Source organism: Heliangelus exortis, chromosome 9 (assembly GCF_036169615.1).
Source record: "Heliangelus exortis chromosome 9, bHelExo1.hap1, whole genome shotgun sequence".
Lineage (NCBI taxonomy): Eukaryota > Metazoa > Chordata > Aves > Apodiformes > Trochilidae > Heliangelus > Heliangelus exortis.
Genome location: NC_092430.1, coordinates 14,688,072 through 14,713,719, shown reverse-complemented (window position 1 = coordinate 14,713,719; position 25,648 = coordinate 14,688,072). Strand labels below are relative to the sequence as shown.

Genomic DNA, 25,648 nt, shown 5'->3' with positions numbered 1-25,648 from the left:
ACAGACTGACTGATTGATATGAAGAAATGTATTCCCGAGGTCTGTGACTCTGGCAGCACCAAGCAGTTGATCCCAACTCCTTTCTGATGATGCAGAATGAAGGCCATACCCAGCTCCAGTTCAACATGATTACAGTGTTAGTGTCACCTTCCAATTACAGGGATATTATTTTGAGAAGAAAATGACTTTGGGACAGTAGGGCTGCATGCCACATTCATGTATTTACTCAAGTGCAAATCCCCACCAAAGAGACAAGAGAGAGACAAATGGTGTTTCCAGGATGCATTACACAAAATAACAGTCTGTGCTGACAGGGATGGCCTCTGCCTCTGAAGGTCAAGCTTCCTAAAATGACATTTCCCTAACTCAGAAGGATGATGGGCTCAAGCTGATGACAGCACCCATCAAAGCAGTCACCTCCTGTCACTGTCAGTGAGTCACTAGAGCAGAATGGCACCTTGCAGGCAAAAAGAACATCCAGAAAAGTGATCTGCTTTCCCATGCTGATGCCTGCAAGGAGGAATAGTAATGAGTCCTCCAGCACTGAGCACAGCTGCCTGCCTCCACCCCTCTACGAAGGAGCAGACGTGTAGAGCTCTGCACTACGGCTGCTTTGCTCTTACAAAATGAGTCCCTCCAGGGAAGCCTATTTCTCACTGGTAGAGTAGGTGGAAAGGATGTGGTTGCACAGAACTGGCATTCACACAGCCCCTCCAATGTCCATGGAATCTGCTTTACATGGATATTAATACAAGTTCAAGGTAAGGGGTGGAGAAAGGAAGCACAATTCATTGAAAATGTGGGGTGCAATAGGGGACCACTGCTACACATCTCCCCCAGATCACCTTTTTCCTAAAAGTCTATGGATGCTAGGACTTGGAGAAATCACCCTGGGTAGCTCACTCATTCATCATGCAACAGCCACCTAAGGTACAAGGCTCAAAGACAAAGAGGTCCAAAGTGTTGCATGAGTTTGCCTAGGAAGTAAATGCCAAACTAATGTACATGATACATGAGTTACTCATCCTGAGCAGTCTCTGAACACAAGCTAAGGAGAAGACAGCCATATCCAGCACTGCAGGGCCAAAGAGTGCTTCCAAAGACCATCACAGGTGAAAGCAGTGGGCGAGCAAGCAGAAAAGGACTCCTGGTCTAACTGTCATCAGTTGTTTTGGCACAGAATTTTTGACTATGTCTGGGTGAAATTGCCTAGATCAGCATTCTTTTAAAAACTTCAGAGTGAGAACAGTTGAAGTTATATACAAACTCCATCCCACTAAAAGGGAAAAGAAAGTAGATGTGAAAATGGTAAAAGTTTTGATTTTCTCTTTTCAGACAATGTGCTGTTCAGAAATTTAATGAAAAAAAAAGATGTTAAAAGAAATTACGAAAGCCAAAGTTTCATTTTAAGTAGACTGAATCTGCATTGCATCTGAACCCTCTCATCACTACAAACTTCTTTTATTTGACCAGAGAACTAAAAAATCAATTCTTCATACAGCTACACTCCTGGGTTTGTCTTTGCCTCCCACAGGACATGGTCTGTGTCGCTCTGTTGATGCAGTGTGTTTTACCAGCAGTCAAAATTCCAAAACATTTCCCTCTAAAGAGCAATCTTCTACACCTATATTGACTTAAGCTCCAGTGAGGAGAAAACCAAAGCCTGACATAAACAAAAAGCATAAAGAAGAGATGCAGGGCTCATCCAGAATTTTTGCAGGGTGAACTTCTTCAGGTAAAGGAATTTAAAAAAAATTAGAAATTTAATGGAAGGTAAGTTGTGTCTACAGCTCCTAAGCTGTCATTTTCCAGCACAGTCAGTGCCTTGGCTACTGAAGGTTAAAGCGTGCTCATAAGTATGGAGAGCAGAACATTCAAGATATATATTGTTTATTTTGAGGAACACCCTGCAATTATTTCTGACATGTTGTATAATTAGCAAAAATTACAGCATCTTCACATAGAGCGAAACAGAGGATAGCATAAGTAAGATGTGTGAGCCCACAATCAGAGTGCATTTCATTTGGGTGCAAATGTGACTCCATGAACCAACCGTTTGTCCCTTCCTGGCAGCTCCTCCCTGGCCTCATGGGCTGTGCCAGCTCCAGAGCAGGCACTCACAGAAAGGAAACATCAGAAATAAAATCCTCACATTCCCCATGCCAGCACCAGGGGCTCAAGGGCTGCACAAATGTTTAGCAAATGGGTACCTGCATCCTGCAGAGCTTTTGGGTGGAGGGATGACTGAGCCCAAAGCATGAACTGGCAAAGAAAGGGCCACAATGATTCTTTTTCCCAAGGGAGGTGGGAAGGCAGGCTTGGAGGATGATGCCTGGACATGATGCTGCTTGATGGAGCTGGCAGGAGGGAGAAACAGAACAAAAGCCTTGTCCTCTCCCCATGCTTACAGCACCTCTCACCTTACAAATGGGGATGGAGGGGGAGAAGGTTCCCTACAGGGCCATAAGTCACCCACACATGTCCTAAGGAGTTGTGTGATGGGTCAGAAATCCTGGGAAATCTGGTGGCAGTGGTTAATCTGGTGGTTAGAGAGGCTGTTTTTCATTCTGGTGACTCCAATGTCCAACATAAAACCTGCAGGTTTCTTCCTGTCTTCCCACAAATATTTAGGTTACATATTAGAAAATTTTTTTCTACCTAGAATTGCTTCATGAGAGGGTGTAAGAAACAGGTTAAAGAAATCCTGTCTGGGGACACACGTCTAGTGTCACTGCAGGGCTGCAGTTGGACTACTTGACCTTGGGGGACACTTCAGCCCTGCTTGTAGATCATGACTGTGTGACATTATCACACTTCTGCACCCCAGGTTTGTGAAAGGCTCCACAACACCATCCCCATCTCCTCTTGTCTTGGAAGTGCCCCACACAAGACATCAGACCAGTGATAGTTCTCAGATGAGAAGAGAAGGTGCCATCCCTGCTGTTCAAGCCTGCCATGGTGCTCTGATTTGCACTATTCTCAGATAAAATCTCTCTGCTTCCCCCATCAATCCAACACGCCTGAAATACTGCAGAAATGCTGAGAAATCCCTCACACAAAGAGAATGCCCTGTGGAGATAACTCCATCATTCTTCCACCCCAATCTACACACCTAGAAAAGTGTCCTGCCTCATTCAAATAGAAACCAGACAGAACATCCTATCAGCAAGCACTGAGCACTGAAGATGCTATCAGTTTTGGGGAGGGTACCTGGTCTTATCAACACCAGCACACAGCACAGCTCTAGGTAATCACTGGATGGCAGCTCAGTGTAAAATTTGGTTCCCAGTGTCACTCTGCAAGCACTCAGTAACACCAGGCAATAACATTCCCTTTTGCTAGTCTTCCTCACATGCTCCCTCAGCGTTTTTCCAAAGGTATGAGACGTGTGAGGCTTCTGTATTTAATAGCTAATGAGTCTGCAATATGGAAATGTTAAAGCTTCCATCACTCAAGTTGTAATTTAAGCCTTCTCATGGCTGTTTGTAAGCATTTTTTAAATTCAACTTTATTTTACTAAATCTCAACAAATTTTGAACACACAAACGCATAAAGAAAATGTGCTGCTTGTGCCACTCTGGCTTGAAACAACACTTCATTAAAAAAGAAAAGTTATGGTAAAAATGGCCCAACCCCACCATGTTTGTTCTTCTTTCCTTTTACTTTGTGAGAAAGCATACCTTTTTTTATTTGCAGAATTATTTTAATTTCTCATCTAAGCCAAAGGTTTCCTTCAACCTAAAGAGAACACTCACAGTGTGAGAAAGCCATCACCTGCCTCATTCCAGCTAAAGCCCTGTTTGACAGTGTTTCATCGTTCATATACCACAAAAAAACACCTCGTTCCCAACCTCGGGCAGCCCTGAGGACTCCAGCAAGGCAGGCAGGCTCAGTGGCCACCCTGCTGCCATCTTGTGAGAGCTGTGAACAGTGAGCTTCCTCCCGAGAGATCCGTGTGCTCAGGATGACACAATGCAGATGGAGCTAAAACAGAAAATCTGCCTCTCCAACAGGTCCCTGAACACAACTCCTGCTCCTCCAGCTGCCCAAGAGCCACACACAGCCTCAAGCATCAGGGACCTGCAAAGTGTCACCTGGTGAATTCGGATCATTCAGGAGCCACTACTGGGCTTAGCTCTAAACCCTAAAATCTATGAAATGGAAAGCAGACCTGTGGGTTTTTTTAAGAAACAGGGAAAAAAATAAATAGAAGAAATGTTTAAGGAAGAGGAGATGGTAGGAGTGACACAGAAGGACATGAAATAAAACCCCAAACAAATGTTTATTAAAGTTTTAAACAACAATTCTGTGTGTTAGCCAGCAGGCAGACCCCATACTGAAGAACATTAAACCAGACTGTAAAAAGCCAGCAGACAACTGATGGTTAAGCTGCACACTGTCAGTCCTTTTATCACCGCCACAGAACATCCCACCACGAGCGCGGTGCTCACCAGAGGCTGCAGGAAGGGCTGCAGATCGATCAGGGCGGCGGAGGGCCCGGGCAGCCAGCAGCTCAGCCCGGATCCGGTTACAGGAGCTGTGCCAGGGAAAACACCGGCTCGGGAGCAGGTGGATGGTGTGATCCCTGCATCTCCTGCAGCCCAGCGGCTCCCAGGTCCCTGGGGAACATCCTTCAGCAGCTGCTGTGTGCTTCCCAACCCCCAGCAGTCGCTGGAAGCCAAAACCACCGGGGTTTTGGTTTGGTGGTTTTTTTTTTCTTTTTTCTTTCTTTTTTTTTTTTTTTTTCTTCTTTTTTTTCTGCTGCTTTTCAATTTTCTGGAAGATGTGCACTGGCTTTTTGCAGCCTGGCTTCACTTAAAAGTGGTCCCATACTGCTTGACCTTTAGCAAACAGTTTTGCTTTGGGGAATGAAGGTAACTGTTCGGAAGATTGGGCAATATGGGTGGCAACTATTAAGCAAAAACTATCTGTGCAGCTGGCAAGCAGAGGGGACTGCAAACTCTGCTCGTTCTAAATAAATATCAATTAAGTGAGCATGTTCGATTAACCCCAAGACCTATCTCTTTTCTTTCTTCATTTCCACACATAATGTTTAAAATTTCAAGAAAGGAATGTTTCAGGGTTTATCATCTTTATCACAATTGCATTCAGCTTTCAGTTGGGAAAGAGGAACAAGTAGCAGAATTATATTGCCTCTCTGTGGATATTTTAGCAATCCACTGGATGTAACACCTTCCCTTTCAGAGCATGCTGCTGGAGGGAGAAAGAGAGGAGTGCCAGAGGGAGAGAGTTCTGCACAGATTTTTCCATGGACGCTGCTGCACGATAGAGGAGAAGCTCTGTGCCCTTCAACACCATAGCAGATATATCTAGCCCTAGATCTTCATGCATTGGAGGCAACCAGCCATTTAACATCTCCCCTTTTCTGACATCAGTCAGTAGAGTCAGGAACTCCAAACATCAACTATCATGCTGAAAAGGCCCCAGAAAGAAGCACAGGCAGGAGGCAACATAACAACTTCCATCCTTTCAGGTCCTCAGCTAAGTATTTCTCCTTGGGAACATGACAGTGCCAAGGACCACCCAGAACAGAGTTCATCCTTGTGCTTGGTAACACTGAAGGAGAAGGAAGCACTGAGGCAAGACAGACTCTGCAGGAGGTGTCCCTTGTATAAAATCCCCTCTTCCACCTGCATATGACTTCAGGTACCACAGAAGCACATGTTGCTGAGAAGAAAGAGGAGCTTCTATTGCTATCTCTTCCTGCCCTGGCTCTGCACAAAAGCTCAATGCGCCTCCAAACTCAGAGCTCTGCCAGGAGCAGCACATCCCTGTGTGGCATTTCCTTCGCAGGATGGCAGGCATGGCTGCCCAGTCACCACCCTGTGACACTGGGGGAAAGAGACAGACCCAAAGCCACAGAGCAGAGAGGCAGGAAGAGAGCTGCCAAGCCCCATTCAGTGAGGATGCTCCTTTCAGCACTAACCCCCACAGCCCAAACCACTTTACAGAGAAAGAAATGCCTCTCTTTAAAGAGAGCAGAAATGCCAGGAGCCACTGCATGGATCTACCTTCCCCATCACACAAGGAACCAGCCAGCAGCTCATCTCTGAGGACAAAAAGGGCCAGCATTTTGCCTTCAAGCCTGTGGCTTTGTCCCTCTGTCACCTTTAGCCAGGACACCATGAAACAAGTACAGTACACCAGAGGTGCCTGAGAGATGTCAGGACACATTAGCTCAATTTTGTCAGAAGCCATGTAAGCTCCATCAAGGTTTCAGAGAAGCCCAATACAGTACTTGGAACACAACAAATACATGCTTGAGCTGCAGCATGGGGGCTGGCAAAGCTAGAGTGGTCTTCCTGAACAGTGAATACCACAGCTGTGTTGCACAGCTCTCTGGAAAGCTGTCTTCTGGTTTACCATCTTTAAAATGTCTTGTAACTGCTATTTTCAGAGACAATCCTTTCAGCCCTACAACCCAGCTACCATGCTGCAAAAATTCAGTGTCCACATTGACTCCTTTCAAAGCACAAGCCCCCCCTTTAAAAATAATTTATTCTTGGAGACCCTGCTAGTGGTGTTTGCTGGGTGAGGGGCACAAAGCGTGTCTGTGCCTCTACTACAGGTTGTAATAGAGACATAAGGTAAAAGAAGCCTCTGGAAAGGACAAGTTATGTCAGAATTTTGCTACATGTCAGAACAGGGTAAAGGTAAAAAAATACATGTAGTAGTTTGCTTTATGCTCAGGAACAATAATGTTTTAATTTGAAGAATATTGGGTTAGGCAGGGAATAGAGACCATGTATTAAACAGAGGAACAGAATATAAATGTACCATTTGTTCCCTGTAAGACTGCAGTGTGTGCAGCCCATGGAGAGGGTAGATGATTTTGGTACAGGTCACTGTACAAGAGACTTCCAAGATTAAGGCCCAAGAATAATGTAGCCACGGCAATGACACTATAATAGCACATGAAGCATATGTAAATTACATGAATTTGAAGATTAGTTCTTTGGAATTGTTTTCTCCGACCTGCTCTCTTCTCTATGCTTGGTCACCTCTGCCAAGTCATGGCAAATATGAAAAGGGATGTCAATTTCTTACATGTTTTGCTTGTTAAAGTTCTTGCTTTGATTTTAATAAGAGTAAATCACAGCTTGGCTTCAACTGTGCAGAAGTAGGAAATTCCCAGAAATAACATGCACATGACTGTTCAGAGGGATGGATCAAATGGAACAAATGCCAGAGGGTTGGAACAAACACCTACCTGACCACCGTGCTATCTGACAGTTCATGCTGTCCCCATTTGGGAAGGGAAAAGGAGGAAGATAAGCCCAAGCAAGTCTGCATTTGCTTCTCAACACAGTGAAACTCATGATTATGTCACCAGAGTCAGATTCTTACAATCTCTTCAGCTCCTGTGGCAGCTCTGCTCTCCACACAGACCAAATCAAGCTGCTGAATTTTTTTTGTAATAGATATCTTACCTGTTAAAATATGCATTAGCTGGTCTACTGAAATTATTCTAAATTCATGCTGAATTCAGCAAAGAGAAAAGAAGAAAATCTTGTCTTCATTTCAGTTATTTTTGGTACTCAAGCTTTTGGGTTTTTATTTCAAAATAACATTTCATTTACAACCATACCTGAAAATTAAAGTACACACATAAAAATTCTCCAAATGAAATCACACCTTTTTTTCCTCAAAAAAAAAAAAAAGTTATATCACTCAGTGATTAACTGATTTAATGGAACTTTTATGGGGAGGGAAAAGAATCACTCATGAACCCTTTTTCGCTCTGACTTTTCCATTTGGTTGGTGAGAGAGGAATTAATCATTTGCATTGCTCTAATGGTGAACCTATCCTGATAGCTAATGATTTTCACTGCTCCCACAAGCACAGCTACCCCTGAGACCATGGAGAGAGAAGGTACCCATCCCTCTAGGAGCTTGCATGACTTCAATAGATTTTCTTGGCATCAACCAGTCCAGAACTCGTATGAAGTGTCTTACTGACTGAAAGCCTCAGCCACAAGCTGTGTTGCAAAGTTGATGGGTTTTCCATGCTCTTCTGTAATTCAGATTGTAATTCCCCAGATTTTAGAGCCAAAGAGCTCAGAGTTGCTATCTGAACCCCCCTTTCCAGTAACACAGCTCAGACACAGTGACAGTCACCACATCTGCAAGTCACGAACCGGTGCAATACCATCCCCAGGGATCAATTTGAGAAAATGAAACCCATCTGCTGAGTTATCACGAGCAGGAGGAAGCCTTTTCTTCCCTTCTGATTATCTCAGCATTCATTAGCGCCAGTGGGTGCAGAGGGAGCTTGCAGCACCAACGGACAGACCTCACCAACAAGGAGGTCGCAGATCTCTGAGGTTGTGCCCATTCCGTTTGACAGTACCCATACTGCTGCGTGCCAAGCGGGACACTTCAGCTCCTTTCAACACCTCTTGCTGGCAATGTACTGCCAGGATTTCAGGTATTTCCATTCCCCCCCAGCCACTCCTTAGGGATGGGACACCAAATCCTTCAGGGAAGGCAGAAGAATGTGATGGACCCTTCCCCTTGGCTGGGTGCACACCCAGACACACACACACACACTACAGAAAAACATTGCGATCCAGCCTGAATCCTACTGCCAGCAGCAGCTGCCCTCTGAGACTGTGTTGACATTAGGAGACTGGAGCAATGGAGGAGCTAAATTCTACAGGTTAGGCAGATATTACAGCTGTTCTGAGATAAACAACTCTATAAAAACAGGCAAGGACTATGACAAATTTAATGGGCAGCCAAAAAGGTGTTTTTTTTACCATGAGCTTCAATCATCATTTCCACTCCGCATGAAATCAGAAAGGACTTCAGCATTTAACTCAGGGAATTTAACAGCTTGCAGAGATGACAGACTTCTCAAATGTTCTAAATGAATCTCCAAACGAACAAAGTCCTTCTGTGTCCTTCAACTGAAGTTGCTCTTATATTTTTACTCATACTGATGCAAAAATATATCGATACATATTTTAAATTCCATATCCCAATTTATTATTCAAAATGAGAAACACCGCAAAGGGAAAACACGTTTTAAGTTACTGGTTTTTTAGTATGTGCGATCCATTTCCTTCGCTTTGGAAGCAGCCTTTAGAACTCCTAAAGGAAAAACATGCTTTCCCTGGAGAAATACAAAATACATATCAGATAGGTAAAAAAATGAAGGGGGGGGGGGGAAATTTTTTTTTTTTCTTTTTCCTGGGCTGAAAAACCTGTTTCATCCTGAGCTCTGCATTCTGAGCTGGAAATTCATCTACAGAAGCAATGCCTCAACAGATGGAGACAATGCTATATGGTACCTGGCACCACCTGACCCAAAGTTGCCTGAATGCAAATACAATTTCCCCAAGGAACAACACCCTTTCACTCAGATTAAATTTCTACCAACTCCCACAGACACTGTGCCTGATGCTCCATCCTGTTTCCCTGCAAAGCTACCTAATTCCTCAGCTTAACTGTTCGGTGGCCACAGCACAATGGAAGGCCACCTCCATCCCATCTCTCTGGAGTGAGCTCTGCCTGAGAAGATGGTTGGTACAGCAATGGCCACAGCTTTCCCGAAAAAGCTGGACCCACCAGCTCAGGGCTTCCAGCCTGTTACAAAACAGCTGAAGACTGGAGGCTTTAATTCAGTGACAAAGGAAATGAAACCACTGGATTCAACTGTTTGTTGGCAAAGAAGTCATGTAGAGACAGCTGCTTTGTCTAGTCTTCTGTATTCAACTCTTAGATCTATCATTCTCTGATGAAGGATCCATCTCTTGAACCTGAACCAAAAAGCCATGCCATACAGTAATTTCTTTTGAATCTTCTATCAAGTTACTACAGTCAGAGCCAAATATGTAATTTAATCTTTTCTAGCTATATCTTATATGTATAGCCGTGCAAGTGCTGTTCAACATACACGTATTTTGCTTGGCACGTGTACAGTTGCTGCCAATGACCTGTATTAATTCACGATAATGGAATTAAGCCTGTGTGCCTAAATTTTCAGCTTAGTCCAAAGCATTCAGTGTCCTTATTTGGCCTGTCTTAAACTGGTAAGTCATTCTAAAGCCAAACATATGCAAGAGAGGAAAGAGTACAGATCATGCATGTGAGAGAGGTGCCTTATCCAAAAGGTAGGCAAAACAAGTACTCATTTGACAACATGGTTCTTATCGCAACCAACAAATGAAATGTTTCTGCTGCCTATTTTCCCTTAAGAGCTCACAGGTGATAGATAAGATGTCCCTGCACTGACCTGGTTCCCCATAGCTTGCAAAAACCTGTAACTACTGATGCCCACTATCAAACAAGACCAAAGTGCTATGGGATGTGAATTCTCCTTTCCCATATGAGAGGAATATTTCACTCTCGCTCCACACAGGCTGCAAAGTGGAATATAAGGTGTCAACCACACAAAATAACTCTGCTCACACACATCTCTACTGTATATTTTAGTTACAGCACTGTTTGAGATGCATATCGAAAACAATTAATTGACATAAACTTTCAGAGTTACTTTTACAAAAGCAAAGGGAACATAAACCACCATTAGACTTGTATTTCTGTAGTGATGCACATTGCTACAAGCTGCACCACTGCTGCATCCTAAGCTCACAGGCAGTGAGGGGCTCAATGTGCAACATGCTGGAACAAGCATAGGGAAACAGGTCTCTGAGTCAGGTAACAGCTCCGTGCATTGGTCTTGCCTTCTGTAAACTGGGGAGAATCCCCTCTGTACCATTCTGAAATGGTGTTTCCCCCCTTTTGAACACAAATGCTCCTCACATTACTTCCACTGACTTGCAAACTACTGTGCCAGCATATCATTAGGTACATATAATCACTGGGTTTGAGGGTCACTGCACAATGTGTGCACATCTCTTTAAACTAGTTTCAGTTAATTTACATGTCATTTTTGACATGCAAAAATTATTTTGACTCTGCATTGAATAAGTTGTCTGGACATGATACACTCCCTGAATAAACAATCTCAGTAGCAGCAAATCCAGTGGCATGCTGCCTTCCGAGCAGCACACCTGAGCCCAGCAACAGGATACAGCACTCAAATCTCTATTAAATCTCTACTTTTAAATCTCTATCTAAAAGAAGGATACAGGGAACACTAAAGCAGACAGTGTGTAACCTAGAAAAGTACACTTGAATTTTTTTCAAAGCAACTTAATTCCTCTACTTCCTTAATTTTATAAAATGAATGCAGTACTGGTTACAAGTGACTGACTGACAGCTCTAAAGACTGAGCAGTTCTAAAGACTGAACGGCTCTGTTTTTACAACACTGAGTAGCAATGATCCTTCTTCTAAGTCAATAAAAAGACTCCTTTAAATCCCTCTGGTCTGTAAATTACCAACGATGCTCCTCAGTGTGGAAGTCCATGAAAGTGGAGGGCATTCCTAGAATTCATCAGTTCTTCACAGGCATTTAGTGAATCCAGAACTGGACCTATGCAGCAAGAAGCACTTTGGTAGAACCAACAAAAAGCCTCACAAACCACACCCTGTTGTAAAAGTCACTCAAACTTTCATGAGACCAAGAATCTTGAAACCTAGGTAACAGGTCTAGGCTTCCCAGCCCTTTTAGTTCTTGAAGGACCTCACTCAATAACATATGGAGATAGGAAGGAAAGAGGAAAGGGAAAAGATTTCATGACTGTGACTCTCAAATCCCACTCTTGATCCTACAAAAAATGATTCCCAAGAAAAAAATGACTACAGTTTTTGGGCAAGAGCCATGTTTTGGTATATGCTCAAAGGATAACTAATATCAATCTTCCATTTATCATAAGAAAAAAAAAAAAAAAAAAAGAAGCAACTTTTTCCTTTTGAATGTTTTATGTCATGCTATATTTCAGGTATTTTACACCTTCTTTTGGTAATTGTTTTAAAATACACCATTGATGAGTCTGATTTTCACAACCTAGCCCTATGCAACACAAGCCTTGAAGCATTTTGCCAACTAAATATAGTCCCTGTCCCACAGGCAGTGAATCAGGGACACTGAGAGCAACCCAACAAAGTGATTATTCCTTCCCCTTTGTTGGCAACAGTAAGATTAAGCAGCCTTCTATGGTGAGAGGCTTTCCTTCTATTGCTTTCTGTTCCTCACTTGAGTACAGGTCAGGTACCCCAATTTAAAGTGCAGAAAAGCAGCCTCTGACACCTTGCTGCAGACTCACGACTGACAGACTTCAGATGTGGAGAAGATGATCAACAAATATAGCATTAATGTATATGTGCAGCATGGGAGGATTACACATGTTGACAGCATATCCCTAAGAGCTTGATAAATAGTTGTTTTCTTTTTTAACCCTTATACCATCATACACTTGAGAAAAGTACATGTTCACAGCAGCTTCTCAAACCAATCACTGTTTTCTTCCCTTAATGGTGGTTTACAGCAGTGAAAACACAGAGGAAGAAGTAAATGCTAATTCCACTGAGAAATCCCAGAGGGCCTACTCTCGCTGGGTGCTGAGTTCTCACACCAAGGACAGCTGAGAGCACAAAGCACTGCTCAGAACTGAAACTGTGGGTGCTGGGGATTTCATCACAGAAATGTGAGCAACAGATACACTAGGGCTGAAGTTTTCCACATGGAATCAAGACTAAGCACACAAGATAAAGTAGAAAGGTAAAAAAAGACTACCCTGAATTGTATTTCTAGGTCCTTGCAAGCTCACTGTTAGGTGCAATAGTCATGCAGCTGACATCTGGAAGTCTTTCTGAGCTAATGGACTTCCCTACGCAACTCTGCTTCAGAAGTAACACTTGATGGACCTAGTTATCAGCTGGCCACAATTCTAACTGATGCTCAGTTTATTGATTTCTTTATCACTACACGGAAGATAAAAAGGGACTGTTTAAAAAGTGTACCCACAGCGAGGTGAAAAATACAGCCCTGGGTTAAACTACCAGGGTTGATGAGGCCAAGTCTTTCCTGCCAAAGGATGCGCCTTGATCACACTTTGGATAGTGCCGGAGGGATGCTGCTGGTGCCAGGTGCCCACCCATCCCACTAGCCCAGAGAGGGAGATCCACCAGCACGCAAGCGAAAGCTGAGCACAGAACAAGCCGGTCCCCAGCAGCCATCCCGGTGTTTCCTGGACTGCCCCACCCCGCGGAGAGGGTCCCCACGGCCCTGTTCCGCCGTACTCACCCGGTCTCCTCCTCACCGGCCTTTTCCTGCCGCTGCAGAAGCGTACTTTGCTGAAGACCCCCAGGACGTGTCTCTCGCAGAGGGAGCGTCCGTCCTTGCTGGGGCTGGAGCGGCGCTTGGAGGCGGACACCCGGTCGCTGTTGGACTCCCTCGCCTGCCGCTTCTGCCGGATCAACGAGCTGGCGATAGCCGCTGCCATCGCCGCTCATGGGCCCCCCCGCTCCGCTCCGCTCCGGGGGGCGCCGCCCGGGCGCGCTGGGGCCGAGCCGCCGCCGCTCCCCGCGGGGACGGGGACGCCCCGTTTAACGCGCTGCAACCCCGAGTCCAGGCGCCGGGGAAGGCTCAGCCGGCCAGGCGGAGGAGGGCGCCCGGGCTAACAACCATGTCTGGCCGCTGGACCCCGCTGCCCATAGGTCTGTCGCCGGGGAGCGCAAATCCCGGCGCGGGAAGCCGTCGGCGAGCCCCCCGGCCGGGCTGGCAGAGCGCCCGCGCCTTGTAAATCCGGGAGGCGGCTGCCCCGTTTGCAAAGGTCCGCCGGCAGCAGCAGTGTCCAAAGAATGGGGGCGCGCAGGATCCGCGGGTCCCTGCGGTGCCACTCGGGCGAAGGCGGCAGCGCGTCCTCCCGCCGGCCGCCCACCGGAGAGGGGCCGTGGGATGAGTCAGAGCCCCCTTGGCCCGCGACCAGCCCCAGCCCCAGCTCGGTGGCTCCGAGGCGCTGCGCGGAAGTGTGCGCACATGGACGCAGCTCCGCTCCGCTCCCGCGGCCGGGCTCAGGGCGAGCCGCGCTGCAATTCTGTTCGCACTCCTCTTCCCCCTATCTCCCCCTCCCCGCTCCGCACCCAGAGAGGGCGGGAGGGGAAGGAAAAAGCAGCCACGGGAAAAAGCACCAGGCCAGTAAACAAACAAACAAAAAGAGGCGATATAAAAAAATTAAATTAAAAAAAAAAAAAAAAAAAAAAAAAAAAAAAAAAGCGCCCCGGCCGCGGGTGCGGGCTCACATCGCCGCAGCTCGGCGCCCCGGGCTCACAGCGCCATGGCTGGCGCAGCTTCCCCAGCCCTGCTCGCTGCCTCTTCCCCGGCAGCGGCTCTCTCCGACGGCAGCAACCCACATCGTCCGGCCCGGCGGGAGGGGAGGCCGTGGAGCGCTGGTACCTGGGCGGCCCCGCGCTCGGCTGCCGCGGCGGGGACGGCGGCGGGAGGAGCGATGCGAGGCGGGGAGGAGGTGAAAGAAGGCGGGGGGGTGGGGGGGGGGGGTGCGGCTGCTGCTGCTGCTCCGTGAGCGATTCAGGATGCTCCACGGTGCCGCCCGACGGCGGCGGGGCGAGGAGGAGCTGAGCCGCGCCCGCTGCCCGCCCGCATCCTCCAGCCCGGCCCGGGAGCCAGGGTGGGGGGGGCTGAGGGGGGAGGCGGGAGGAGGAGAGGGGAGGGAGGGGCTGGGGAAGCCCCCCCGGACGCCCACGCAGAGCAGGGCTGCTGCCAAGGCGACGGGGAGCCCCGCAGCAGCCGAGAAGGTCGGGTCGGTAGCGGCCGGGATCTGGGCTCCGGGCTCGAGGAGAATTGCAGCTGCTCCCGCTCGCCCTCCTCTACGCAATCCTACGTGATCGAGGTTTGGATGAGAAAAATCGCACAGGCAGAGCGAGGCAACTGCAGCTCCGCGGCAGCTCTGCCCCTCCGCCCGGGCAGTCCCCAGTCCCCCCCCTGCTCCGGGCCGGCCCACCGCCCCCGCCGGCAGCTGGGCTTCCCCGGAGCCGCAGCCCCGCCCAGCCCCTCCGAGGGAGCGGCTTCGACTTACAAGGCCACCTCAGCCACTGCTATAGGTGCCCAATAACCCAGCATCAGCCGCCGAGCATCCCTGCTTCTTTCCCTGCTTCTCCGTTCAAGCAGAGAGAGGGCGACAGCTCCCCGTCCCCAGGGCCTTCGTTGGCTGAGGGGGTCGGTACCTGGTCTGGAGAGCTTGCAAGCCGACAGCAGTGGTGGTATTACACCAGCCTGCCTCTGCTAGGAGTGGTCCCAAGGCAGACCACCAGTTTATCAGGAGATGCTCTGCTCCAGGCAACCCACAGGAGCTGGGCTGGCTCCCTCATAGCTCCAGTCCCCAAACTGCACTGAACAGAATTTAAGATGCAGGAGTATGTCTCTAGCTAGTCAGATAAGCAACTCCTGTTGCTACCCTAAGAATGGTACTCTTCAGATTTCAGGTTCAAGTAACCCCCAACAGATACATGTGCAGAAGTAGATAAGCAAGATACACGGGGGGAAAGCACAGCAGTCAGGACAGAGGGGATCTTGTCAGGGTAAAAGAGACCTGCTACAGCTCGACTTTGGCTGCAGTCGCAAACTGAAACTAATCCAGCCATTGTAGGGGTGAAGCACGTACCCAGTTGAAAAGGACCCACTTTAAACCAGCTGGTGGTGTCCCTTTAAGAATTACCAACTTCAGCAAAATAATCTTTGGAATTATTTCACCGTAAGAACTTCAGCTCTAAACTATTATAATGTATTGGGGGGTGGGGAGAAGACAACTGAAAAAACCACAAAGATCAACTAAATTCTGGCATTACTTCCTGATTTTCACTCCTAATCCTCATGCATGCCAAAACAATGTGAAATCAGGTTCTTCAGAAGAGAACAGAGGATGAAGGATGAAGACATTCAAAACCATTTGGGAGATATAAATGTTTGGCTGTTGATCTCTTTTTAACTGCTGCCAACTTTTTTAAAGCACATTTCTTTGTCCCAATCAATAAAGATTTTTTATTCCCTTTCCTGTAACTAAAATGCTTCATATTTTAATTTTCTCTGCCAGATTATTTCATTGACATCAAAGACTGTTGCAGAACAAGGTACAGGCATGGCCTAAAGAAAGCTGTTTGCTATCACTGAATCACTATCTGAACTGCCAGTGAATTATCCAAAGCTTCAGCTTCAAAGGTTATGAGCAAATGTGGTATCTTCCCAGGAAAAAGACTTCCATCTATATATAAAGATACTTTCTTTTCCTGTAGTGTTCAAATCTGGTGAAATAATGCTGTTTTGTTCCCCCAATAGATAAGTAGATAAGTTTCAGCTATTTTTACATGAAACTGATTTGTTTCCCTATGTAGTTGTAAACTAGAAGCAGCAGTTCTGTACTTAAAAATGATCTTAATCAGTGATAAAGTTGATGACATGTTGTTTTATTGTTTTGGGGTTTTTTTTTCTGGTGATCTGTAGATCTGAAAAGAGAGCTGCTGCAAGTCGAAACGCTTCTCCCAAGCCTCTCTGCCTCTGAAGTGACAGAGTTAATTATAGCCAAGTTTGTGAAACTAAATATAAAGCCTCATTTGCGAATAGGCAGGCCTGTCTGTATTTATAGATGACAAAGGAGTCCATAAGGTTTTGTTCTGAGTGCAGACACAGTGTCATGAGCTCCCAGTGACATGACTGGCATGCACATTGCTCTACACCATGCTGGATCATGCCCCAACTTCACAAAAATTTCTGAATTGCCCATTGCTTTTATAAACACCAAGCAATCCCACAGTGGTCTTGAGCTGGAGAACTGAAGGCCAACCTCAACATGCCTCTGCACTCATTCTTGCAGGGGAAAATTTACCTTCAACGGGATGCCAAGTGAAACAAAAAATCTCCCACGTGCTTTCATCTTTGCCAGTGCAAATTCTCTCCTTCAACTTCCATTTGGGGAAACACGGCTCAAAACATCTCCCATTTTCATTTGTATTGGCTACTGCTCTTTGAGGGTAGTGTGTCCTAGTCTGTTCCATACCCACTAACTCCAGCTGAATTCAGGGGCAACATTCCTCACTGCCACCCACAGAAGCTTAATTGTTTGACCAAATGGGGTCAACATTGTATTTTTTCTTAAGGCACGTATTTTTTTAAAAACATATTTATCATGATATCATATATGATTTGATATTATGTAATATGATGTTATATAATATGATACATGATATAACATAAAATGACATAAAATAACATAACAACTGTGGCAACTTTTTTCCCCTACCTCTTCTCCCCTGGGTTTCCACCTCCCCTCCAGTCCCAGTATGAAAAACCACCCAGTGCGTACTATGAAGAAGGAAGGAGAGAAAAGCACTTATTCATAAAATAAAGAAGCAAGATGGCGTTTTGATCACTCTGGAGGGATACACCAATGCACCTCCTGCAGTGGAGAAAGGTCCCACCCTGCACACAGGAGCAGGCAAAAGGTCAGACTCCTCATGGCTGTTGAAGAGGCAGACACACAATGCTTATTAAATACCCCTCTGCTACATGCAGGAGCCTATGTATTAGGCAAGCACTGTGGATGGAGGCCAATATAAATGTTTGAAGACATGGGCATTTCTGAAGTTTTGTTCACTCAGTATATAAACTCTTCTGTTCTCAGTGCTGAAGCTTAAAATGAAGGTCTGGCTCAATTTCAGGGCTTTGGTGGCTTGAACAGAGAAGAGATCTAGAATTGCATTCCCTTATCTTCCTAAACAGAATGATCTATCTAGGTCAAAACGGAGGTTATTGGCATCTTTCCTTAGCAAAGTGCAATAATTCCCGCAGGGTTGCTTTCAGAATATCCTGTTTATTTTTCATGGACCCTTCAAAAGCCATGGGCTGTGTTCTGTTGATTCATTCAGTATGTATATCTCTGCTTTGATAATTCTGTAGGCAGAGAGCTAACTACAGACAGAAATGTGTGCAGGTTTTTTGCTGGTTTGTCTGTATAGCTACTGAAAATGTTTGCAAGAAAGTTAAGGAAGATATTTTAATCTAATATTACTTTAAGATGTGCATGTGTATTGCAGTAGTTGAATGGGAAAAAGAAATACATCCACCTCTAGACAATAATTATGAATAGCCCAGTTCACTATTTTATATCACTACAGAAAAAATCTCTTCCAATAGGAAGGCACTGTTGAATCTGAAGTCTCCATGCGACACCTCTTAAAAACTGTACACAATTTCCACACTCTGTAAATTACATCTAAAAGGTGCCTTGCCAGGACTGCTTATTAAGAAGAATCAAGCCTGCATCCCTGTGTTATTAACTATTCTTTACAAGGTAGCCCCTTGTCGCATGTCTAGCATAATTAAAATTCATGGCATTCCCCAGTCACCCTGCGTGGGTGGACTTTGAAAAATAAAAAAACCAAAACCATGCCTGGGTACCCTGATAAAGAAAAGAGAAGACCTTACAGTACTTTGCTCATTTTATGTGCAGGGTAATTCTGTTTACAATGCATGGTTTTATAACTATGTTTGCATGCCTAATAAGAATTCACATGGCCACTTAAAATTATGCTGCTCAGGGAGTGAGATCTAGCTCTAAACCAGCAGTGGAGTAGGAAAACTGTCTGCCTTTCTGGGTTTTTCTCACACAGCTGAGCTCTGAGCTGACAAGGCCTTTAAATAAGCACAGAACAGCCTGCATCATCTGATTGTTGTATTAAGATAATGTATTCCCTTTTTTTGGCTTCAAAGATTCAATTTAAACAAAATTTGCAACTCATCATGAGGAATATTCATTAGCCTGCCTGGTGTCTCTACCAGGGGAGACAGCTGGGGGCTGTCTAGCCAGGGGAGAAGCTGGGCTTGACTGTGTCTCAGAGCAAGGGGCAGGTCAGCAGTTATGTGCATTGAAGAATGAAATCACGGCTGCAAAAAGGGGCCACAAGCAGCCCCAGCACAACAAAACCAACTGAAGCCCTCCCCAAAATATTTCTACTTGGATTTTACATGTTCATAGGTATTTTTTACTTTCTAATAGAGGATTTCTACTTAGCAGGTTTGGGTTTTTTCTCCTCAGTGTCTTGTTGACTATACCAGGCAGAGGCAGGGGAACACAAAAAAGCTTCGCTTCATTGAGGGCAGCTGTGGCAGAATGGAACTGCCATGATGCCTTTCTCTTCAAGAAGCTTCCTGTATGGCTAAACAGACTTTGTCTGCTGGGTTCTGGAGGCATCTGCTGAAAGTGGCAGGAAGGGACATCACCTAGGATTCTGCTGCTTTATGCCTTGCTGTAAAGGTTGTCTCTCCAAAGTGAAGCCTGAAAAGGACTGTAAGCAAGGGAAACCTAAAGCTGTTCCCACACCTGAAGAGAGACCTCCCTGCAGACAGGGCAGTGCCTCTGACATGTGCCAGAGCAGACCTGAAGCTTGTTCAAGATGGGCTCATCTCAAAGCTGCTGTTACCACCCTACCCTAACAGTCCTGCCCATCAGCCATTCCCTGCCATTACCTTCCCCAGTGAGATCAGGGCATGAAAATGCATTGTCCTTACAGTGATCTACTTCAGTTGTGGATTCATTTATCACAGAAGTTCAAGGGAAAGGGCCTGCAAACACCTGCCCAATGACAGCCCCCACAGCTACTGCAGTCATTAAGGAACACAGGGAGGAGGCCCCACTGCAGGGTGTCCAGTCAAGGAGCAATGACAGGAGAGGTGCTCTACTTGTGGATGATCTTGTGCAGGCCAGAGCTAAAAGCTTCATCTTCCTGAGCAAGGGACACACAGGCAACCAGCTGCTCCAGGCTTAGAAGCACCTGCTTTAAACTACAGCTGCTTAATCTGGAAGACAGGATATCTGGCCCTCTTCCTTCCTTCCTCTGCCTCTTCTTCCTCACTGGTCTCCTCCCAACATCCAGCAACTCTACCCATCCAACCCCTTAGGGACTTTTTCATAGCCATCCATCCAATAGCCCTAAGCCATAAGAACTGCAAGGAACTGGAAGGGGAAGGAGAATGTGGACTTGAGATTTCATCCCAGGTCTTACATCTGCATTCACGGCATGCAGGGAAGAGGCAAAGACCACATCCCTTGTGTGCTTAATGAAGAGCTTGAGACTGAAATAGCCACCTCAGAACAACCCCAGATGTAAGCCTGAGACTGAATACATACACATCATTCCCTTCTCTGTCTGAAGCAGAAACCTTAGGGTAGTAGCACTTTTATGAACAAGGCAACTCCTACAACCTTCTCTTACCCTTAGAGACATCAGTGATCTCCATCACTGTCTTTGAATCCTATGTGACAACAGCCTGTAGCCCATTTTGGCCCACACTTCCAATTATGTGAGAGGTGCCCACTTTTCATGGACACTGAACCTAGCTGTGTCTGCTTTACAGCTCACCTGCCTGGAGTGGGATGAGGTCTGGCTGGAGAGGGGAGTGTGACTCCACGGTGCATTCTTAGGCCCAGGCTCAGGAGGTCTAAGGAGTTGTTCAGGCTTTTCCCCACTTTCTGGGAGGAATGAGAGCTGTTCACACTGTGAAACCTCCTCACACTGTGCAGCCAGGCACTGATTCCAACCAAAACCATTTTTAAGTGTGTTGGGAAAAGCCTTTCAATTTAAAGTTTCCATTGAGCTGGCTTTGCTGAAAGTCAGACAGATTCTTCTTGATCATATCTTAGCTGAGGCAAAACAGCCCAATTATGTGATTGAGAATAATAAAAAGAAGGGAGGAAGAACAAACCCTCTATTGCATTCCTCCAGCAGGGCTGTGGGACCGTCTGCTCACCAGTCACTCAAGGCTTGGAGACTGGAGACATCAGCATCCCTATTGCACTGGCATAAGTCAAGAGGAGAGGAAGAGAGAGAAGCTGTCAAGGACAACTAAACTCCTTCCAGACCCATAAATCTATCTGCCAGACCCATAAATGGATTCTAACAGACCTAAAAAGACCTTGGGAAGTTCCTTGACACTGAACTCCACTTGTCCCTTCAATGTAGCCTCCAAATCCATACCAGGAAGCCTAGAACTCACCTCCTGAGCCAGGGGGTATCTCAGACCCTGCTGGGTCAGATCAATGTTTCACAGGCACATCCCATCGCCCCCTCACCCAGCAAAGACTCCTTGCAGTTTGGAGAGCTCACAAAAAATGCAGTGCCTGGCAAAAAGCTGGTACTCTCACTGCCATCAAGCTCTGCAGAACAGAAATGCTGGGACATTAATCCTGCCCTCAGGATGCCTCTCAAGTTACATGCACCCAGATTGCATCTTATTTAACCAAACCTGCTTATTTCTCCTGTGTACTGCAAGGGCATACTTAACACTAAATGTAAATACAAGATACAATTGTCATACAGCCAGGATAAGGTTTGAAGACTCCCTCATCCCCCGCTGACCAAAAGTGCTGGGTAAAAAGGATCTGCTTAAATACATCACTTTCCCCACATATTTCCAGCCTCCAAACACACCTTGTGCTATTTGCATTGTAACTTCCCTTCCAAGCAATAAATCAACTTTTCTATCTCCCTAGTAAAATAAAATCCCACGTCTTTTCTCCCTGGACTCTCACAGCTATTGCAGTCCAGACACCAATAAAGATATCAGTGGCCTGGAAGCAAATTTATGTTTGCCAATGATACAAAGATTAATGCAGTAATAATGATTGCAGTGGGTCGGGTGAAGAGAATAAACTGAATTGACATGGAAGCAGAGTTCACAGAAACAAGTTTCATTTTAACACAGGTAGAGCAAACCTCTGGGAATAAATTTTGCAGCCTGTATTACTTCAAGTCTGGGGACTTTTTTCGTCTAGTAAACAGTGACTTTGGGAATAGGGAACCATGAAAGAGACACCATTAAACAGGAGCTTTCTCCACAGAACTGCAGGTCTGAGATCTACAGAGAATATGGGTATAGTGAAAGACTCCAGCATTCCAGTTCTCTTTGTTGCAGTAAAAAGCACATCTACAGGGGATTCACATAGAATCACCCTTTGAAAATGCGCTTGGTACTCAGCCTCCTGTTAATACTGTGGCCACAGATACTTTGCTGTTGATGAAAATCTGACGCAAGAAAAATGGTTGCTATATCCTCAGTATCCAAGAGAATGACAGAGAAGACTTGGCCCTGACTGATAAATCTCTCACTTCTCAATAAGAACATTTTTGAAAGGAGATCTTTCAATCCAGCAAAGTCAGAATGAGATCTGGAGTCTATGAGCCAAGGCAAAGGTCATGTTTATTTTTAATAGCAAAGGTAGTTTATCAAGAGAATAATATGGCAAGAGATATGATGGATTTTCTATCATTGCACCCTAAGAGCAAATATCTTTCAAAAATAGATGAGCTGGTATCACAGCACACAAGTACAAAGGAACCTAGAGAGGTCACCCTTGTATAGTGCCAGCAGCACCTTCATCATCACTGACAAGGTTGGTTCCAACCCTGCATAGGGACCTGCAGCAGCAGAAATTCCACAGCTCCCCTGGAAATGTGGCTCTGCATCAACCTCAGCTGAGAAGGTTCTTCCTAACATCTAGTCCAAATCACACTTATCTAGAAGTTTCCTGCCCTATTGATATGGCTGTCAAAGAGAACCTACTGAGCTGGCTCTCTGCAGTCCTCACTTGAGTGAAGCAGAAAAACAGCCTGAGCAACCACAAATAATGCCTTCTGACACTTGCCTGGTGTCAGCATTAGAACACATCTGGACAGAAATCCACTTTGCAGAAAGTGGATTCAAACTTCTCCATGAGGAATGGAAAGGAGACCTTTTCCAGCTCACTGTGAAATGCCAGAAGAGCAAGAAAGCACATTGCTGTTGTAGAACTTGTGGTCTTGGCACTTTCAAGACCAAGACTCCAAACTGGGTCTTTAAATCCCTGTACAAAGGGCTCTTCTGACATTACTATTTCCTTTCTCTCTCCCACAGTTTTGATAAAATGGCATTTTTTGAAGGAAAAAAGCACAGCTACTGATTGTTTGGCTGATCATTATATAGGCATCCATCACAGCCTTCCAACCTCATCATTCATACATGACTCCCTGACACAAATTACAGTTTTGGCTTATTTTGCCTTCAGACTGCTGAACTCCAGAAGTGATTGAAGCAGAAGCTGCAATAGCTGCTCTGACCTCTTTGTAGGACTCTTCTGGGGCTTTCCAAGAAAAGCTTTTTCGACATAGGGAACCCTGTTTCCTTTCTTCCTCTATTCATAACCCCTCTACAGCTCATCTTGGACTAGTAATTCCCGTACAGTGGGCTTTTCTTCCCTTCTCTCTGGCCATGCTTCCTTCTTCGCTATCCTCTCCTTTCATGTGCATGCTTCTTTTCCCACTTCAGGGAGTTAGTATCTCTTTGGTCTTATTCCACAATGGAACACAAAAAAGAAACATTATTCATTTAAGGACTGATGGAGCCTGCTACAGACAAGTAATTGATTGAATTCAGTGTCCAGAGACTACCCTTCCCTTGTAAAACAGCAGCAACAAATGGAGAGAGCAAAGCTTTCTATCAGACATGAGGAAACAAGCGTGGACTCTGCTTTCCTCCTACCTATCAAGTCATATCCTAAAGTATTCCCTTTTAAATGCAATCAAGTTCTTCAGGAGGACAGTATCCCCCAAGTTTCCCTTTCTCCTCCCACCAAGAAGGCTGCAAAGCTGGGAATGCTTCCTCCCCACTACCTCAGGGATAGCGCCAGCTGCCCTTTCCGTGGCACCCAGCACGACGGCCGTGCCACCTGCACCACGGCATTTACAGGAGCCCATGGGCACACCTGGGGTAGCTGTCTGCTGTGCAACACCCCTACCCCAGCACAGGGGCAAGGGGCAGCCTCTGATAACAAGACAAGCTGGCAAGGCAGCCAGCAGCACTCCAACAAAAAGTGCTGCAGCATTGCCAAGTGCTGTCGGATGCAGGGAAACTCACAATAGGAGCTTTCATCTTTCATTATGATTGAATGCTCCTGCTGTAGCCTGTTGAAAACACCATCTTCTGAGATGCTATAGGGCTCACCGCAGTTCATCCAAGGCAGTATAAACCAGGAGACAAGTTATTTGCATTTTCTTTTGGCAGAAGCTCATAGGTAAGACAAGCTGCGCTCAGAAATTGGAAAATGTATGTGTGGGGGTGGGGAACCTAAATTAAAAGCCACTTAAGTGGGCACTTGAGTAATTATTGGGAGGCTTCTGAAGAGACATTCTTGTCATTAATTAAGGAGAACATGGCTTTGAACTGGGTACAGGTGGCAATATGGCAACAGAAATCATAAGCACTCCACACAGAGATGACCAGCTCTCCATCAGTGGCAGAGGCATGCTGAGATTTACTGCCCAAAGAGCATCCTGCAGAGTCAAAAGAGGGCCAGGGCAATAGAAGGGCTGAAATCCTGATTGTGTCACAGTCTCGGTTTCTCTGCACCAGTGAACAAGAGGCACAAAGTCACTTCTATGAAGCCACCTAGCTCTCAACGTCCCTGATCCTTAGCAGGGGGGCATCCTGTTGATTCCCCTACCTTCAACAGCTCCGGAGGAACCAAATTCCTAAAAGGCCTCCTCATTCAGAGGAACTGAGGCAAAATGTGCTGGTCAGGTCCACCCTTGAGGAGGGTGGTCTTATGTGTCCTGTCAGTGGTGTGGGCAGCTTAGCTGTGACCTGGCTCCCAGGATGCTCGCCTTCTCTTCCCTGACTTGTTTTCATAAGCCCCATGCAAGCTTTGTCTCCCATTTACTTGGCTTTTAGGATCTTTCTGTTTCTTAAAGAAAGCTGACAATACATGCTCCCTTCTCCGTGTTAAGAGCCAAATCTATTATTTTATTTATTCAGTCCACTCTGGCAGTCACTATTAAAGTGCCTCTAATACCCACTCCAGCCCTCCTCAAATCCTTTAGAATATGGGGTGCAAAAAGGTGCCCTCACATGAAAAGTCTGATTAACAATGAAGTTACTTAGAGCAAGTTCTTCATGACAAACTTGGGCACTAAGAAAATTAAGTGTGAAGATCTGCAGCTACCAGGGCAGTGTCTGCCTCATTAAAGATGCGGGTAAAGAAGTTTGAAGACAGTAGCAGTAAAAGGCGCATATGCAACACAACATGTGATTGAAAGGTGCATACTTCATAGACACTTCATTACCTTCAACAACTTTCAGGGTCTTGCTTATTCATCAGCAAGTTTTAACTGTCATGAGACAAAAAAAAAACCCCATAGGCTGGGATGATCAAAATGAACACAAATGAGCTAAACTTTCAGATCTCTCTGCTGTTCCAGGGATCTCCCCACAAGCTCCAGACTCAGCCCCTTGAATTACTGGTGCTCTGTGCTGCACGGGGGGTGTGCAAGAGACCCCTGCACAGCACACACCAGCTCTCACCCCCATTAAACATACCAGACTGACTTCTGAAAAGTTCCCCTTCAAAAAAAAAAAAACAAACAAAAACTTGACATATGGAGGCAGGCACCAGGCATTAATTCTAGAAAAGCCTACATGCTACTCCCAGCCTTATTATTTGCACTTGGATGGCTCCAGCAACTAATGCAATCCTTTCACTTCTCTTCCTTGACTCCTGGCAAAATGTAGGGTTTGAAAAGCCTTCTTTCCTGCTGTTATTTATTTAGCCATTTCACATGGATGTTATCAGCTTGAATTTGGCCCGGCTTCTCAATTTTGTGAAAATAAAAAAAAATGGAGCATTTCTAAACCTTCAATCGAACAGAAAATATGCCCACAATATTGTACAGCTTGA

At 45.8% G+C, this 25,648-nt stretch overlaps 1 protein-coding gene across 5 annotated transcripts in view; it reads right to left on the bottom strand.

Moving 5' to 3' along the window:
- The window catches only part of FGF12 (fibroblast growth factor 12), a 230,517-nt gene that overhangs the window by 83,027 nt on the left and 121,842 nt on the right, over window positions 1–25,648 (bottom strand). The window contains exon 1 of one of the 5 annotated variants that reach the window (XM_071752287.1): window positions 13,177–14,389. The exons of the other annotated variants lie outside the window; for them this stretch is intronic. Coding sequence (XP_071608388.1) covers window positions 13,177–13,375 — 199 coding nt within the window. The 5' untranslated portion in view covers window positions 13,376–14,389. Of the gene's footprint in view, window positions 1–13,176; window positions 14,390–25,648 lie in introns of those variants that run through there. 5 annotated transcript variants of the gene reach the window in all.